This window comes from Heterocephalus glaber, unplaced genomic scaffold (genome assembly GCF_053883595.1).
Source record: "Heterocephalus glaber isolate CG9 unplaced genomic scaffold, H.glaber_assembly_v1.0 deba00000943, whole genome shotgun sequence".
Classification (NCBI taxonomy): Eukaryota; Metazoa; Chordata; class Mammalia; order Rodentia; family Bathyergidae; genus Heterocephalus; species Heterocephalus glaber.
This window is the reverse complement of record NW_028258175.1, coordinates 11152331-11168607: the sequence shown is the minus strand read 5'-3', so window position 1 is coordinate 11168607 and position 16277 is coordinate 11152331. Positions and strand designations below refer to the sequence as shown.

The 16277-nt window shown below is 45.5% G+C and overlaps 1 protein-coding gene across 1 annotated transcript in view; it reads right to left on the bottom strand.

The window, feature by feature from the left end:
- Window positions 1–4034: 4034 nt before the first annotated feature.
- Window positions 4035–16277, bottom strand: part of Pdilt (protein disulfide isomerase like, testis expressed) — a 49261-nt gene continuing 37018 nt past the window's right edge. The window contains exons 8-13 of the mRNA XM_087209162.1: window positions 12633–12830; window positions 9778–9898; window positions 7141–7319; window positions 5497–5586; window positions 4497–4567; window positions 4035–4331 (exon numbers count right to left, since the gene is read on the bottom strand). Coding sequence (XP_087065288.1) covers window positions 4127–4331; window positions 4497–4567; window positions 5497–5586; window positions 7141–7319; window positions 9778–9898; window positions 12633–12830 — 864 coding nt within the window. The 3' untranslated portion in view covers window positions 4035–4126. The remainder of the gene's footprint in view (window positions 4332–4496; window positions 4568–5496; window positions 5587–7140; window positions 7320–9777; window positions 9899–12632; window positions 12831–16277) is intronic.

The window sequence follows — 16277 nt, the reverse complement described above, 5'->3', positions numbered from 1 at the left end:
TCATTTGGACCAGAAAGTTAAATGAAGCCCAAGCCTGATGGCGCAGGGCTGAAATCCCAGCACTCTGGGAGGCTGAAGCAGAGGAGTTTGAGCCCAGCCTGGGCAACTTAATGAGTGAGCTTGCAAGCAAGACCTTAGTAAATAAATAAATGCTGGGGATGTAGCTCAGTGAAAAGGCCATTGGTTCAATCTCAGTACTAACAAATAGTAATAATAATAACAATTATTAATAATAGTAATAAATGAGAAGTTTCTCACTGTTTTTGATTTTTGCAATTGTTTGATGAAAAGGGATGTTGTATCATCTCCTCGGGGGGTTATCATTTATTCTTCTTCCTGGAATTGTTAGTATCCTGTGGCTTTCTCAAGAGGCCCCCTCTAGACCCCAGTCTGGGTGAATGTAAGGGATTCGAAGGAGGCGATTCCACGTGGCTTCCTGGGTTTTCTGGGCAAAGCCTCATATAGAATAATGGGGAGTTCAGGCTGGGCCCCATCTATAAGGGTCACTGTGTTCTGGTTTCTGGTTTCTGCATTTGATGCTGCACATCTTGCTGGGAATAATAAGACTTTCGTGTGAAAAGCAGCCACCCCGGAGCCCACACCCCAGCACCTGCCTCCAGACGGCCTTTCACAGAAGGCCCTTGCTCCCACCACGCCAAGGGACCAGCCAGAGCCTGGAAACTGGGCTCAACTTTTGTGTCCCAGAGCCCAGGATGAGACCTGACCAATCCTAAACCTGCCCACTGTGAAAGCCACAGTGAAGGCTTCTGCCACCGTCCCCCTTGCTCCCTTTGCTCCCAGGCCCACCTGGTCCTTTCCCCTGTGCCTGGCCCCATTCCCTTGTCCTCTGTGTCGAGTCCCCTTCTCTTGGGATCTGTGAGTATCACAGCCATCTTTTCAACATCGATGTTCTCCTGCCCTGCTGGCCTTGAATGCCTGAATCATAATGAAGTCTATACTTAAAGACAGGAAGTGTCACCTTCCCCAGCCGAGCCCATTGCCCTGCAGTGTCTCTAGTGGGCCATGTCGCCCTTGTTCCTAAAGCTTCCTACCTTCTCTCCAGCCACACCCATTCGATGACCTCATGGTCTGCTTCGGGAGAGCCCCAGAGTGACAGTGCCCTCTTCTCAGTGAACCTGCTCCTCTCTCCTGAGTCCTCCTCCTGTGAAAGCCCCTGTCTTTCTTCCCAGGTGCTCTGATGGCATTTTCCTCCTCTCCTTCTTCCTCTACCCTTCTACCCTTCCTCCGCTGCCCTCACTCTATCCCACTCCCCTGGACTCTTCCCATCTGCTAACCACTGCTATAAACATGCTCCTTTGAATATTCTGTTTCCTGCCCTGTTATTTTCTGTAGCCACATTTCCAGGAAACTTGACCCATACCCTCTTCAGCTCACGCCAATATGCTTTCTGAAAGGCCAGCTCCACAGACAGAGCTCATCAAGACCGTCAGAGATGTCCAAGGTGCCAAAGACGATCAGTACTTTTTATCTCAACTTCCAGGGAAGTGCTCGAGAAATATTTATGAATGAATCTTACTTAACCTTTTGAAACATTCTTCTCAATTTTCAAACAGGTGTGAGAGACTGGATCATAATATTCATTGACTCAGCCATTTTGTACCGAGTCCTTCCCTTGTGTCTAACTCTGCTTTTACATCCTCGGCTCAAAAGACAAGACACAAACACTCATGTTACAGAAGAAAAGACTGAAGTTCAGAGAGGTTGAGTAACTTTCCCAAGATTACACAGCTAGTTAGTACTAACGCCAGAATGAAACCCAAATCTCGCTTAGATTCACCTGTATGATACACTGCACTCCTTGGAGGTCAAGAACTTTCCATGCTCGGCCACGGAAGGGCCTTAGAAGGGCAAGTAGTGTGGAAGTAGAGCTAAGGGGTGGAGGGATGTGGAAAATTGATCAGACAGAACACAAGGAGTTAGAAAGAGAAGTTAGTGTCTTGGAAAAGGGCAAAAAATGAGCCAAGGGAAAAGACTTTTCCAACAGAGGGGACTGCCTGTCCCACCTGCCTGCAGTGCTGCCCCCTACTGCACTCGGAGGCTCTGCTCACACCTGCATGGCCCAGAGGCAGCACACCTGCACTCAGGCTCATGGCCTTTCAGGTGCTCCTTTCCATGTGATTTAGCCTCATCATAATGTGGAGGCAGGTGAGTCTTGCTCCGTGTCCTGAATAGTAACACCTGCCCTGCCTGGGCATGTGGTGCCAGAGATTTCTAGGGCCCCAGGCTGTTCTCTGCTTCATCTGGATGTGGATAGGTCAGGTTTGGGGAGTGTGGCATGGGAACTGGCTCTGGAGGTCAGAAAATGCACAAACAGTCTTTGCCTTACATAACTGGTGGGAAGTGGAGAGACCCAGATAGTTCCCTGAGAACACAGTGGTTAGAATAATACCCCTTCCTCCTTTCCTTGGGAAGTTCTGTTATTACCTGGCTGGAATAAATGATGCAAATCAGCAGTGTATGGCAGGATGACTAGTGACCCCCAAATACATCCATATCCTAATCCCTGGAACCTGTAAATATCGCCTTCCTGGACAAAAGGGACTGTGTAGTTGTGATTAAGCTGAGGAGCTGGAGATAGAGAGGTTATCCAGGCAGATTACCTGAAGCCACCATGGTGCTTATAAAAAGGATGCAGGGATAATCAAAGTTAGAGGAATTAGGAGACATGAGGATGAACCCAAAGCTCAGGGTGAGTCCAGGAAGGAACTATGAGCCAAGGAATACAGATGTTCCACCACTGAGCTAAATCCCTGGCCCAAGAAGGAGGATTCTTGCAGAAAGGAGTAGCTCCGTTAACACTGTGAATTTAGCCAGTGAAACTGATTTTGTATCTCTCAGACAGAGGTTGCTGCCTGATATGGTTTTATTTGGTCTGTGGACATTTATTGAGCTTCTACTATGTACCAACCAGAGTCCTAGGCATGAGGAATACAGTAAGGAAAGGGGAAGCAGGCAATATGCAATTGCACAACAAAATAACAAGATGTTTTTAAATATTAGTATCCAGGAGGGCCTCTTGGAGGTGCTAACATTTGAGCTGAGATCTGATTGAAAGAACACAGCTGTGTAAAGATCTGGATGTGTTTACTCTGGAGGGAGGGTATTTAGGCAGCGGGAACAGCCAAGAGGACAGGGAGCATTTGGTTTGTTCAAACAGACAGGCAGTGTTGCTGGAATGCAGAAGGAGAGAGAAAGAGAAGAGACCTGCAGGGCTAGGCATTTCAGGCCTTGTAGACATAGTAAGCAGACAGGATTTTGACTTAAATTCAGTGAAGATGTCACTACATCTCTACTGACGGGTTAAAACAAGATGGGGCATACGCTGTCATAGCTATGGTTTTTTAAAAGATCCCTCCAGCAGTTGTATGTCAGGGGGTCAAGGGGAGGTGTAGAGTGACAGAAGAGCGATCAATCGTGAGACTTCTGCAGCTGAGAAATGATGGGCGACTGTCCGTGGAGATGGAGGGCAGCGGGTGGAGTCATGTGGACTGGCAGGTCCGTGAAAGACCACTGGAGAACGATCCTGGCATGGTTCCTTGAACGCGTGGGTCATTTACTGGGATGTGGAAGTCTAGGGATGGGTTTGGAGTTGGATCTCTTTCTTGTTGTGACAAAACTCGGCGTCAACCAATCCATTCACCTCCTTTAGATGAACCGTGGGCCCCTAATCTGGAAAGAGGTGACACCCACAGTGGTCAAGCACACAGCCTCAGAGTGCAATGGTGTGGGATCCAGCTCAATGGCTCTCTAGCTGGAGAGTCCTGACTGGCTGTTTAACCTCTCTGTGCCTCAGTTTCCTCATCTGCAAGTGGGGATAAAGAACCCATTCTCCAGTGATGTTACAGAACTAGATGAACTCATTATGTGTCACTGTTGTGACTTCCCTTGCAGGTGTGGCAGACTTCCAGGCCAGATAGCTCTCCTAAGGCAGCACCTACTGGGAAAAGAGGTAATGAATAAAACAGAGCCAAGGACATTCAGGAGATTTACTCCCCAGCCCCCACCCACCCCACCACAATGAGGGATAATATTATTGGAATAGAGCCACTCAGTAATTATCCCAGGACCTGAAATGTGGGCCCCTTCCCTCCTGCCCTTGGAGAAGCTAAAGTTCTTCCTTGACTTTAAATTTCTTCTCTCTTCTTGGGGGTCTTTTTTGCTTAGCTGCCTCTTCCTCCTTCTCAGATCTTTTCTTCTGCCTCACCAGCACCTCTACCTCGGTCACATCCTCCTGCTCTGGCAGCTCTTCCACTGGCATTTCCAGCTTGGTCTCGTCCTCCTGTTCAGGCAGCTCTTCCACCGGTGCCTCCACCTTGCACATGTTCTCCAGCTGCTCAGGGAACTGCTGCCCAGGTAACTCTGGCTCCATATAAGTTCTTCCTTCTTCTTCCTCCTCCTCTTCCTCCTCCTCCTCCTCCTCCTCCTCCTCCTCCTCCTCCTCCTCCTCCTCCTCCTCCTCCTCCTCTTCTTCTTCTTCTTCTTCTTCTTCTTCTTCTTCAGCTAACACTCCCTCTTCTATCATTTCATTTTGCTCAATGGACAGTAGCTATTAAAGAAAAGATGGTGGAAAGAAGAGAGGGAGAGGAAAGGGGATAATGAAATGAATTGATCATTGTGATTGTGACTGTCAAGGCTTTTCTGAATGTGCCCAGAGAAAATCAGTCTTTGGCTTGAGCATTCTCATAGATACAAAAGGTCCCACCTGGGTTGGGGAGTAGAGTGTCCAGTTATGCTTTTGCCTTTTGGTAAAAGGATCTCTGGGGAGTCACCTTTCTCTTACTCTAAATCCACAGGTGTGGTTGCTCAAATCCTACCTCTAGGATTGGGCAGGTGACTCGGGCTCAGCTAGTGAGGTCCCCACCCAAGGCACATACTAAGATACTAAGTAGTGGTGATTTCATAGCTGGGAGGACATTGGTTGGGAGCTATGGGGTGATCCTTGACCTACTATGGGGAAGTGACTGCTTGAGAATGAAGACAACATAGAAGAACCAGAGATGAGCAAATTTGAGCTTCTGGATCCACCCATGTCTGATGTTCTACTAGTTGTGTTGGATAAATTCCCCTTGTTGCTTAAAGAGAAAGGAATGTCATTGACATTTGTGGCAGAAATCCAGGTAGCACCTTCCAGAAGATGGTCTCACTGAGGCAGGGTTCAGGGGAAGAGGGGCTTGTGGGCCTACTCATCAGGAGAGGGCAGAGTCCCATCAAGACATCTGGTTGCCAGTTCAGGAAAGTGGACCAAGGGACCACAGCCTTAGGAGCTGGGCATTACCTTAGGGCCTTGGCCTTCCGGTATTTCTAAAGTCTGCCATTTCTACTTCCTCTTAGTAAATGCCCTGAAAATAAAAGTTGCTGGTAAAGCCACACAAACATGAAATTATGGAACTCTTGGCACATGTGTGTCTAGTCCTTTCAGTTCCTGGCAGTTCTGTGGGGGAGAGAATAAGCCAGCATGGTGCCTCAGATCCTTACCTCATCCTCATCTTCAGTCCTGATCTTGACTTGGCTTTCCAGGAAGTCGGAAATGCCCTGCAGGGTGTGCTCTCCTGTATATGGTACAGCCTAGGAAGAGCACAGAGTATGGTTAGAATGGGAGCCTCGTCCTGCGAATCACTCATGGATTGCAGCAAAGATCAAACCAGGGCTGAATTCCTAGCCACCTGAGTATTTTGGGCAGATTTCTTAACTTCTCTGAGCCTCATTTCCATGACTGTAAAATAAGAATACTAAATAGTTTTCCATCATAAGGTTGCAATCTTGTGGGTTTAGTGTGGACCCTAAAAGCCACCCACCAGGCTTTAGGCAAAATTGCATTGCTCATCAGTGTGACTGGCTTAAGGAACCTCTCTGACTCAGTTTCCTTGTCTGTCATATGGAGACAATATCAGTACTTATGTCACGATGTTGTTATAAATATGAAACAAGCTAACATATCAAAAGTGCTTAAAACAAGGCTTGGCTTGCAGTAGTACTATACACTTTGCCATCATCATCATCATTACAGTGCTATAATAAGAATAGTCATGTATGTATGTACCGTATGCATGTATGTTTGAGATGGCATCTCCCTATGTTGCCCAGGCTGGCTTTGAACACCTGGCCTTAAGCAATCCTCCTGCCTCAACTTCTCAAGTAGACGAAACCATAGGCACCCAAGCCACCAAATCCATTTACTTTATAAAGAACCTTGCACATGGTTGATGCTCAGTCATCAAGGTTCTCTCTCACTTTTGATCTTGGGAAGGTTAAGAAGCTACTTACTGCCCGCTGGTTGCCTAAACTTGTTTTTTAGATAACTTAAGATTGGTGACTTAGCCTCATTCTCCATGAACAACTCATACACATCTCCTGCACCGAGAGGCTGGCATCAGCACAGTGCTGTGCTCCTCCTTCTCCCCACCTCTTTGCTCACACTATACCTCCTACCTGTGGTTCAAAGACCCTCTTTTAATCTGATTTAAATCCTTACCATTCTGCAGAGTCTCAGGAATGCAGGATGACTTGGACCACATCTGCCTTCCAAACCCACTCTTCCCCTCTGTTCCCATTGCATTTAGAGATGAACCCATGACTTCTCCCTCATGCTTATGACATGCTTCTCAGAAGTAGGGACTTTGGCTCATGTTTCCTTGGTTGACATTGTCCCCCACATACCAAAGTGGCCTGGAGAGTCTGTTCAATCAGCACTGGTAAGGTTGGTCAATAGCTGTAATCCCAGTGTGTGAGAGGCACGGTTGTCTCTAGCACACATTTTCTCTTTCCCAGATCTTCCCATGGACACTGCCCCCAGCTCATTCCATGTAGATGGGGCAGCTCCTTCCCTAGAAAGAGGCACATAACCCAAGACCAATCAAAATATCCACATCCACTTGGCCACAGTGATTGGGTCAGGAATGAGTGACTGACCTAAGCTGTACACAGTATATATAGTGGGTCTTAGCACTTTAGTGGAAGCCACTGAAAAATAATCTTTGAGCTTGAACAAGAGAGCATACTGGAGACTGGAGCTGAGACTGAAGCTGGTTTGGTAGAAGGCAGAGCTGGTGATTGGGAGAAACCAAGTCCCCGATAATAATATCACAACATTTTCAACTGTGAGTCCCAAGAGCCTCTCACCTGTTCAGAGTCGGTGGGGAAAAGCCTGAAGAAGGGGTAGCGGTCTGGGTTCTTCAGCTGGATGTCATTGGCTGTGATGTCAATCTTGGCGATGGTGACTGTGGTGTGGTTTTGATACTTCCTGCCCAACTCCTCCAGCAGTGGGAAGAGCACCCTGCACTTCTCAGACCAGGGTGCATCTGGAAGAGAAGGGTCTTGCTCAAGGGACTCTGAAAGCCAATCTTGTTCCCTCGGCACCATTCTTCTGTTCTCATGGCATGGCTGCTTTGCAAATTATGCTCTCTTTTATTCATATATTAGTTTATTTTTACATTTTAGCTATAGCACATGATCACTGTTAAATAAACTAGAAAGAAAGCTGAGTAAGGTGGCACACGCCTGTAACCCCAGCACTCTGGGAGGCTGAGGCAGGCAAATTCCAGGTTCAGGTCCAGAAAGATAGGGAGACTTTATCTTAAAATTAACAATTTAAAAAGGCTGGGGATGTAGCTCCATAAAAAGGCCCTGGATTCAATCCCCAGTACTGTAAGAGACAGCCAAAAGAGAGAGAGAGAGAGTGTGTGTGTGTGTGTGTGTGTGTGTGTGTGTGTGAGAGAGAGAGAGAGAGAGAGAGAGACAGACAGACAGACAGAGACAGACAGAGAGAGAGAGAAAGAGAGACAGACAGAGAGGGAGCCCAGGGATTTTCCAATGGAAGTTAAGCTCCTTGCCCCAGGGATTTTCCAATGGGGATTGGGCTACTTGTCCAAGGTTATCCAATAATTAGCAGAGGAAATAGGATTTGAAGCCAGGGTGCTTTGACTTGTAACCATCATATACAAATGTAACATAACATAAAATAATAAAACATAATATGCCTTTCAGTCCCTTGGAGGAGAACAGCCCCATGAAGGAAGCAGGTATGCCTGAAAATACGATATGGCCCCTGGAAATTGGCCACGGTACTTTCTCAGGGACCATTCTTGGGGCTCTGAGTGTGGCAGGCTCCTGGCCTCCATAGCTCCACAACCCAAGGACACCCGATGTCACCTGTACTCCGAGCTCAGCCTCCGGCTCTGTGCAGAGCACCCTGACATTACCTCTGCACAACACCCTGCCCCCTTACAATCCAAGTGCCTCCCTGACTGCCCTCCTGCCACCAGCACCCCAGAGCCCCCGGAGTCCTGCAGGCCCTGGGTGGAACAGGAGGGGTCACAATGGCTGCAGCTGCAGGGGGCCAGTGTGACAGTCCTGCTTCCAAGAAAATGAGGTTATTTTGCCTTTTATCAGAACAAGATGGATGTTCTCTGAACTCTGGGTGCCAGAGCCATGAGAAAGGCGGTGCCCAGCCCTCGTTTAAAGCCAGTGCATTGCAGTGATTCACCTGCCCAGACCTCACCTGTCTCGCTCCGAGGAAAAGAGTCCTTCTGAGCGAGACTGTAAAAGGCCTGCAGGGTGCAATCAATCCGAGACGGCACAGAGCATTCGCTAAACTTTTGGCCTTGCTACTCACTGCGTGGCCTGGGGTAAGGGAAAGGGGCTCTCTGAGCCTGGGCTCTCTGACCTGTAGTGTGGGGAAGGCTGCCATACCTTCCTCATAGGCTTATGGCTGCCACCTTCCACCAAACTCACGGCCATTGCTTGTTAAATGGCAGCTCTGCCTGTTAAAATAAAAGATGCCTGGAGCAACTTCAGAGCCCCTTCCCCTGCATCCCATTGTGAAACAGGAGGCATTTGGCTTTGGTTTTAATGCATGAACCAGAAACTGTAGGAAGGACAATACCTCTTAGGTGAGCACTAGAAATAATTATAGCGACAGGAATGAAAAACAACAATATGAGTTGGCATTTATCAAGTGTTTACAATATGCCAGACACTGTGCCAGACAGTTTACAATATGCCAGACACTCCCTTACACGAAGGGTTTGGGTCCCTGCCTGAAAATGGGCCATTGGGTAAGTCATACAGAACCCAAAAGCAGGGGAGTTCCGGACAGCAGTGTGAATCACACTGCCTAGGTTCAAACTCCAGTTCCAGCACTTACTAGCTGTGTGGCACTGGAGAAATTCTTCCACCTCCCTAGACTCTGTTTAGTCCTCTGTAAATTTGAGGGATAATAGCTACTTCCAAAAGCATGACTGAGGACTAAATGGGGCAAATGTGCAGTGGCTCAGCCTGAGGCATCCAGTCAAACAGCCGTGGGCATTAATAATATTAATATTGTTATAAAGAGCTACAGGCCTGGATTATGTGGAAAGCATTCCATACATTCTAAGAATTAGATTTCAGGGAAGAGAGTTGCATAGAGTAGCTGATAGCATCATTTTTTTTTTCAGTACTATGGGTTGAACCCAGGGCCTTCACACTGAACTATCTCTCTTGCCCTGTTTTAAATTTTTTTTATGTTGAAGGAGGAACTCATTTAAGTTGCCCAGACTGGGCTCCAACTTGCAACTCTCCTGCCTCAGCCTTCCAGAGTGATAGGATTACAGGAGTGCTCACAGCACCTTGATCCAAGCTCTGTGAGTGTCTGCAGACCATCCTTGGCTTGGTGCATTGATGGGTTTTGGAGACAACAGTGCCCAAGAATTCAGAAATGACCTCTGAAAAGTAATACTGGGGCCCTTGGCCTCCCCTTGCGTCTATGGAACTACTTACAGAACATCACGAACACATCCCTTTCCTTGTCAAAGACGACTACATTGAAGTTCTTCCCCACAAGCTGCTTAACTAGACCTTGGTCCCAATAGTTTGGAATCTCTTCACTGGATTGATGTTTCTAGGAAGCAAAGTCAAGAGGTCTAACAATGTCCAGAAAGGGACTCGAACCTGGGGCTCCCACCCTGATGGGAAACCACGGAAGTCTTTCTCTTGTCTTTTATGGAGACTTTGGGAAAGAATTTGAGATGAATCAAGAGCTCGATGTCAGCCCTGGATTGTCCAGGGCAAGTTGGAGGAAGAGGAGGAGGAGGAAGACCCCTGGCCTGAATTAGCCAAATTCAGATACATGATTCTCAGGATTCTTAGATGGGAGCAGAGCTCAGGACTTTTGCATGTTAACTACTGCAGTTTTTAAAAAGCAGGTGGCCCCAATTACTCTGAGAATCAAGACCAAGATCTTTTGCTGGACCCAGGACACCTTTACCACACTGGTTGCTGTTGGCTTCTCCAAGTTCATCACCGTTCTTACCTTTGTTTTCTGTAGGCTCGTTGGGCTTCAGTTGGCCCCAGAGACTCTTTTTCTCACCCTAAAACTTTGTCTATGCTGTCCTCTCTGCCTGGAAGGCCTCCCTCAAACTTCCCCACCTTCTTTGTCTAGTTAACTGAAACTTGATCCTTCGGAATGACCTCAAAGGAAGACATCTTTGACTCTCCCCAACACTGGATACTTTTCCTTGTATCACTTATAGAAATGTATCCTTTATATTTGTTTTTCTGGTTATTTGATTAATGTGTCTTGACTACACTAAAAGGCATGTCATAAAGGACTTTTTTCTTCTCTCGTCGAGTATCTGCTTCTTGTACATAGCAGAACCTCAATAAATGTTTTGCAGATGAATGAATTCAGCTCTTGCTTCTGTTAGAGGACATGCTGGAAATCTCAGACCACTTTTCTCTATAACCATCACTTCCTGGATATCTCTTGAATCGACACCCTTCTCTCTATTTGCTGGGTGACCACCACCTGGTCCAGGACCTTCATCTCTCATCTGGATCACTGGCGTCACCTCCCTGCGTTTCCCGCCTAATCTTCACTACACCTTTATTTTCTACAAGCAGAGCTGTTTTCACCGCAGAAACCTATCTTCAAATTGCTGTTAAGATCCCAAATTTTTAATATGTTTATAAAGCCCTTGAGGTCTGACCTCTGCTCAGCTCACTGGTCTCTTCTCTTACGGTGTCCACCCTTAACCCCACCCAGCCTTTGGAAAGGACTTAAAAGTTTCCTTCAGTGGGAGCATAACAGGGGTGGCAAATGAGGAGGCCCCAATATGCAGATTTCTCTTTTCTTGGTGATAGATGAGTAGAGTGAAAGTAGAAATGGGATAGGAAAATAAATAGACTCTGAGATCAAAAAATTTATAGAATTATGCTGGGCTGTTTCTGAGTCTGGAGGCAGTGTGGTTTGTGACTCCATGAAGTCAGCCAACCTCATAGTGACACGCTTTCCCCAGTATAGGCCTGGAAGTATAGGGCAGTTAAGTGGGACCTGGTAGAGGTGGCATTTTGCCTGGTGAGCACTACAGAGAATAGAGGAGGTTCGAAATGGAGGAGAGAAGAGAGTCACCACAGTGAGCAGCCATGGACTCCAAGCTCGTGGAGGGGGACACTAAGGAGACTGTGAAAAGGGGTCAGAAGATTGGAGACCATGAGAAGGATGAAGAACTTTAGCAATGTGTGTACTACAGATGGAAACTGAAAGGACAGAAAGTTTGAAGTTAGGCATTTGGAGGGGCTGCCGTCTCTAGGCTGTGGCCATGAAAGCGGGTGGCTGGGATGGGATAGGTACACCAATTATTGGAGAAGAGAGCTTAGGGTCTCAGAGATGGACACCTCTGGATTGAGGGGAAGGTAGGAGTGGAGGACAAGATGGCAATCAGAAGCTTAGGTCCTCAGAGTGCCAAGGGGAGGTGGTCAGAAGACAGTAAACTGGGGGCACAATGAGTCAACTAAAGTGTAACTGTATGAGATGTAAAGAATCTGGGTTTTGAAGGTGAAAGGAGAAGAAATGGGTTTGGAAGTGCCAAGAAGGACACCAGCTTTCCACACAGCCTTGTGGCAATGGGCATAAAAGAAGTACAGCTTCCACTGAGAAGGTTACAGGGAAAGCAGTGTCCCCAGAGAAGGGTCAAGAGGCCATGGAAATACACAGAGGCAAGGTGACCGTTTACTCGTATCTTTCCATAATATCCCAAGAATTCCCCCTTTACTCTCAAAGGTATCCTGGTTTGGAAAATATATAATGTACCCTCCCTTGCCCAGCAGGGGAGTCAGGCATACAGCAAGTGCCAAATAAACAGCTTGTGATGCCGAGTTACACAATTTTCTGTCTGAGGCTCTCCTCCCTTTCAGTAACAGAGAGCTCTTTCTAGGTTCACTCCACTGAAAGGTCCCTAAAGCCTTCGAGGCTGCATCTTGATTGCTGTCTGTGGTTCCATCGCCTTGTCCTCCCTGAAGCAAGTATCTACCTTGGACCGAGTCCATCTGCCCAAGTACATCATTAGTGGCTGTGAGGAGGGTAAGTGCCTCCTTCTGGAGGATGTCAGCCTTCTAGAGGGCCTGCTTTCCTTTCAAGATTCACTTTACAAGTAAAGAATTCATGATGAGATAACAGGCTCGGGATAGCTCAAAAGTTGGATGGCTTCAAGATGGGGAAAGAAGAAGGATTTCTTCACATGGAGCCATGAAGTTGACCTTTATTTTGTCTGTTAATTCAGGTGACCAAAGCCATCAAAATCCCATGAAAAATGATTTTGAAGTTCTAGAGAAAATGTATCTGAGAACAAGCTTACCTTGGCTCTTCTACTCAGAAAGCTGCTGCCGAAATCCTTGAGGTTTTCATAAGTAATCTCATCTGAAGGCATTTTGTACTGGGCATCAGAGCTCAAGTTTAGGATCTGAACAGATGGGACATTGAACTCTGTGATGTGGAAATACTCTAAGACGTGTCTGTTTCTGTGTTCATCCACATCCACAAGAACAAAAAGGATCTGCCAAAGCAAACAGAACTGTTAGATCTCCAGACCCTTTACCAGGGAGACAGGGAAGCTGTATGCTAATGGAATGTAAATAGGGAGGACTGGGAGCCGCTCTGAAGGGTTTAAAACAGGCTGGTTTCCCTCGGGCAGGTGCATCCCAACATCAAGTACACAGACAGGCAGCAGCTGCCAGCCTGGCTTCAGCAGCTTGTGCTGCGCACATCCTCACAACTTTGTGAAGTCAGGAAGCTCTGAGCTTTTATCCTCATTCTGTGCCTCAGTTTACTTATCTATTAAATCATGATTATAATAGTACCTACCTTAGAGGGTCGTGAGAATTAACCAGCACAATGTATTATTCCATGATGGGCAGATAGAAAATGTTCAATGAGGAAGGAGCAAAGGGGAAGGGGAAGTGGGAGGGGTAGGGGAAATGAAAGAAGGGAATGGAATTTATATGAGAAAATGAAAAAAATGGAAACAAAGTCTATGTAAATAGGGAGGGATGGAGGAGTTGAAGGGAGGGCAGGGGAATGGGGAAAAAATAAGAACCAAGATGGATTATGTAAAGGTGCAAATTCCCAATGATGAATGTCATTATATTGTACACCTAAAATGTACCAATAAAGTTAATAAAAATGAATAAATAAAAAAGAAAATGTTCAATGCCTGCCAATTCTTGTTACTATTCAAAAATACTCTATTAAGGAAACCTATGACTTCAATTCAATTATTCATGCAGTAAATATTCATAGAGTGGATACATATGCTAGACATTGTGCTAAGCCCTGGGGATATAACACTGCCCAAAGCGGACAAAATCTCCACCTTCGTGGAGCTTATACTCTAGTGGTGAAGGCAGATAACAGAAGATAAATTCAGAAATAAAGGACACTTAGACACCAGAAGGGAGCAGTGGATACAGCGCACAGATGAGGGGAAGCGGAGGCTCAGTAAAGAAGTTGGGATGATCAGGGTGATTGGAGAGAATGGAAGGAGATGATATTCTAGCTGAGAGCTGGGTGATGAACAAGTCAGGGAATGGGCACTGAGGGAGCAGAAACTGTGAATCCCGAGGTCTGGTGGCAAAACAACAAAGGCCCAGTGTCCTAGGCAAAGCCAAGAAAGGCCACGTGGCTTCAGCAGCAGGAGGCAAGGAGTCATGGGAGATGAAGTCAGAGGCTGTCAAAGCTGGTTTAAACATAACAGGAGGTACAGCACTCTGAAGAAGGAGATTGAAGAGGATATAAGAAAATATGCCTTGTTCCTGGGTAGGAAGAACCAATATAGTGAAAATGGCCATACTTCCAAAACTACTATATAGATTCAATGCAATGCCAATTGAAATTCCAACAATATACTTCACAGAACTAGAGAAAACAATCCAAAAATTCATTTGGAAACAGAAGAAACCTAGAATGGCAAAAGCAATTCTAGGCAACAGAGACATGGCTGGGGGCATCACAATCTCTAATTTGAAACTATACTACAAAGCTACTGTGATAAAAACAGCATGGTACTGGCAAAGAAACAGACTCGAAGATCAGTGGAATAGATTAGAAGATGCAGAAACAACTCCAGACATACTCAGTCACCTCATCTTTGACAAAGGAGCCAACCACCCTCATTGGAGGAAAGATAGCCTATTTAATAAATGGTGTTGGAAAAACTGGATTTCAACCTGTCAGAAATTAAAACTAGACCCATACCTATCACCATGCACTAAACTAAGATCAAAGTGGATTAAAGATCTAAATATTAAGTCAGAAACACTAAACTTGCTGGAAGATAAGTTAGGTAGAACTCTTGAAGATATTGGCATAGGAAAAGACTTTATGAACAAATCTTCAGTAGCACAGGAGCTAGCACAAAGAATCAACAACTGGGATCTCATTGTATTAAAAAGCTTCTGCACTGCAAGAGAAACTACCAACAGAGCTAAGAGACAACCTACAATGTGGGAAGAAATATTTAGCAGCTGTAGCTCAGACAAAGGTCTACTATCAAGAATATATAAAGAACTGAAAAAAATCAGACCTCCCAAATTCAAAGACCCAATTCAAAAATGGGCGTCCGAAATGAACAGACATTTCTCAGACAAAGAAGTAAAAACAGCAAGTAAATATATGAAAAAATGTTCAACATCACTGGTCATTTGAGAGATGCAGATGAAAACAACACTGAGATTCCACCTCACCCCACAAAGAATGGCTGCTATCAAGAAATCAACCAATAACAAATGCTGTCAGGGGTGTGGGGAGAAAGGAACCCTTCTCCATTGTTGGTGGGAATGTAGACTGGTGCAACCACTGTGGAAATCAGTATGGAGATACCTCAAAGAACTAGGACTAGAGGTCCCATTTGACCCAGCTATTCCCCTGCTGGGTATCTTCCCCAAAGAATTAAAAGAATCATACCACAGCAATATATGTGCACCTATGTTTATAGTGGCACAATTTGTAATAGCTACAGCTTGGAAACAGCCCAAGTGCCCATCGACTGGAAACTGGATAAAGAAGATGTGGTTTTTTAATAAAATGGAGTACTACTCAGCCATAAAGAATGAGAAACTAGAGACATTTATAGCTAAATGGATGCATATTGAGGCCACACTCTTAAGTAAAATAAATAGGACACGTTTAAATACCGAATAGTTTCTCTAGTGTGAGAAATTGAAAGTGTAAATGAGGATGAAAATGATTAAAATCAATAATTGATAATTTGAAATAAGAAAAGGTCCAAGGGTTTGGGGATGGTGGAAAGGAAAGGGGAAAGGGAAGAAGGGAAAGAAAAAAATTATGAGAAAAAAAAAAGGGAAACAAACTCTGTGTAGATAGGGAAGGGTGGAGGGGGTGAAGGGTGCACAGGTCATGGGAGAAAAAATAAAAACTAAGATGCATCATGTTCAGGTACAAACACCCAATGATAAATGTAAATGTATTGTATACCTAAAATGTACCAATAAATGTATATATATTTAAAAAATAAATAAATAAACATAACAGGAGGCCAAGGAGGGACAGTAAGCCAGGGAGCGACATGGTGATCATTTTTAAAGGGTCGCCCTGGCTGTAGAAGAGAAGTGAAAGTAGCAGCTGGGAAAGGGACTTCCAACAAACTTCAGCTATGAACTAGACGGACATGGGAGTGCAAGCTATTGGAACAGTGTTAGTTCAACCGTCTCTCTTTGGCTCAATCAATGGCATTTGGGAACCCTAATTAGGGCAACAAGAATTTAGACCCTCAAAGTTTAAAAAAAAAAAGAAAAAAAAGGCCTGCAAGAAAATATGTCCAAGTATTGACTGCAATAGCATAGGAAAAACAAAGAGGAAGTAATCAGATCCAGCCAATGTAATTACATCAGAATTAGAAAGTGTAAAGTTGGAATATATTTACAAGAAGTATTTTTGTGGTTGGAATCATCTTTCTGGAAACTAATTAGGTGGGATGTAGTCTGAA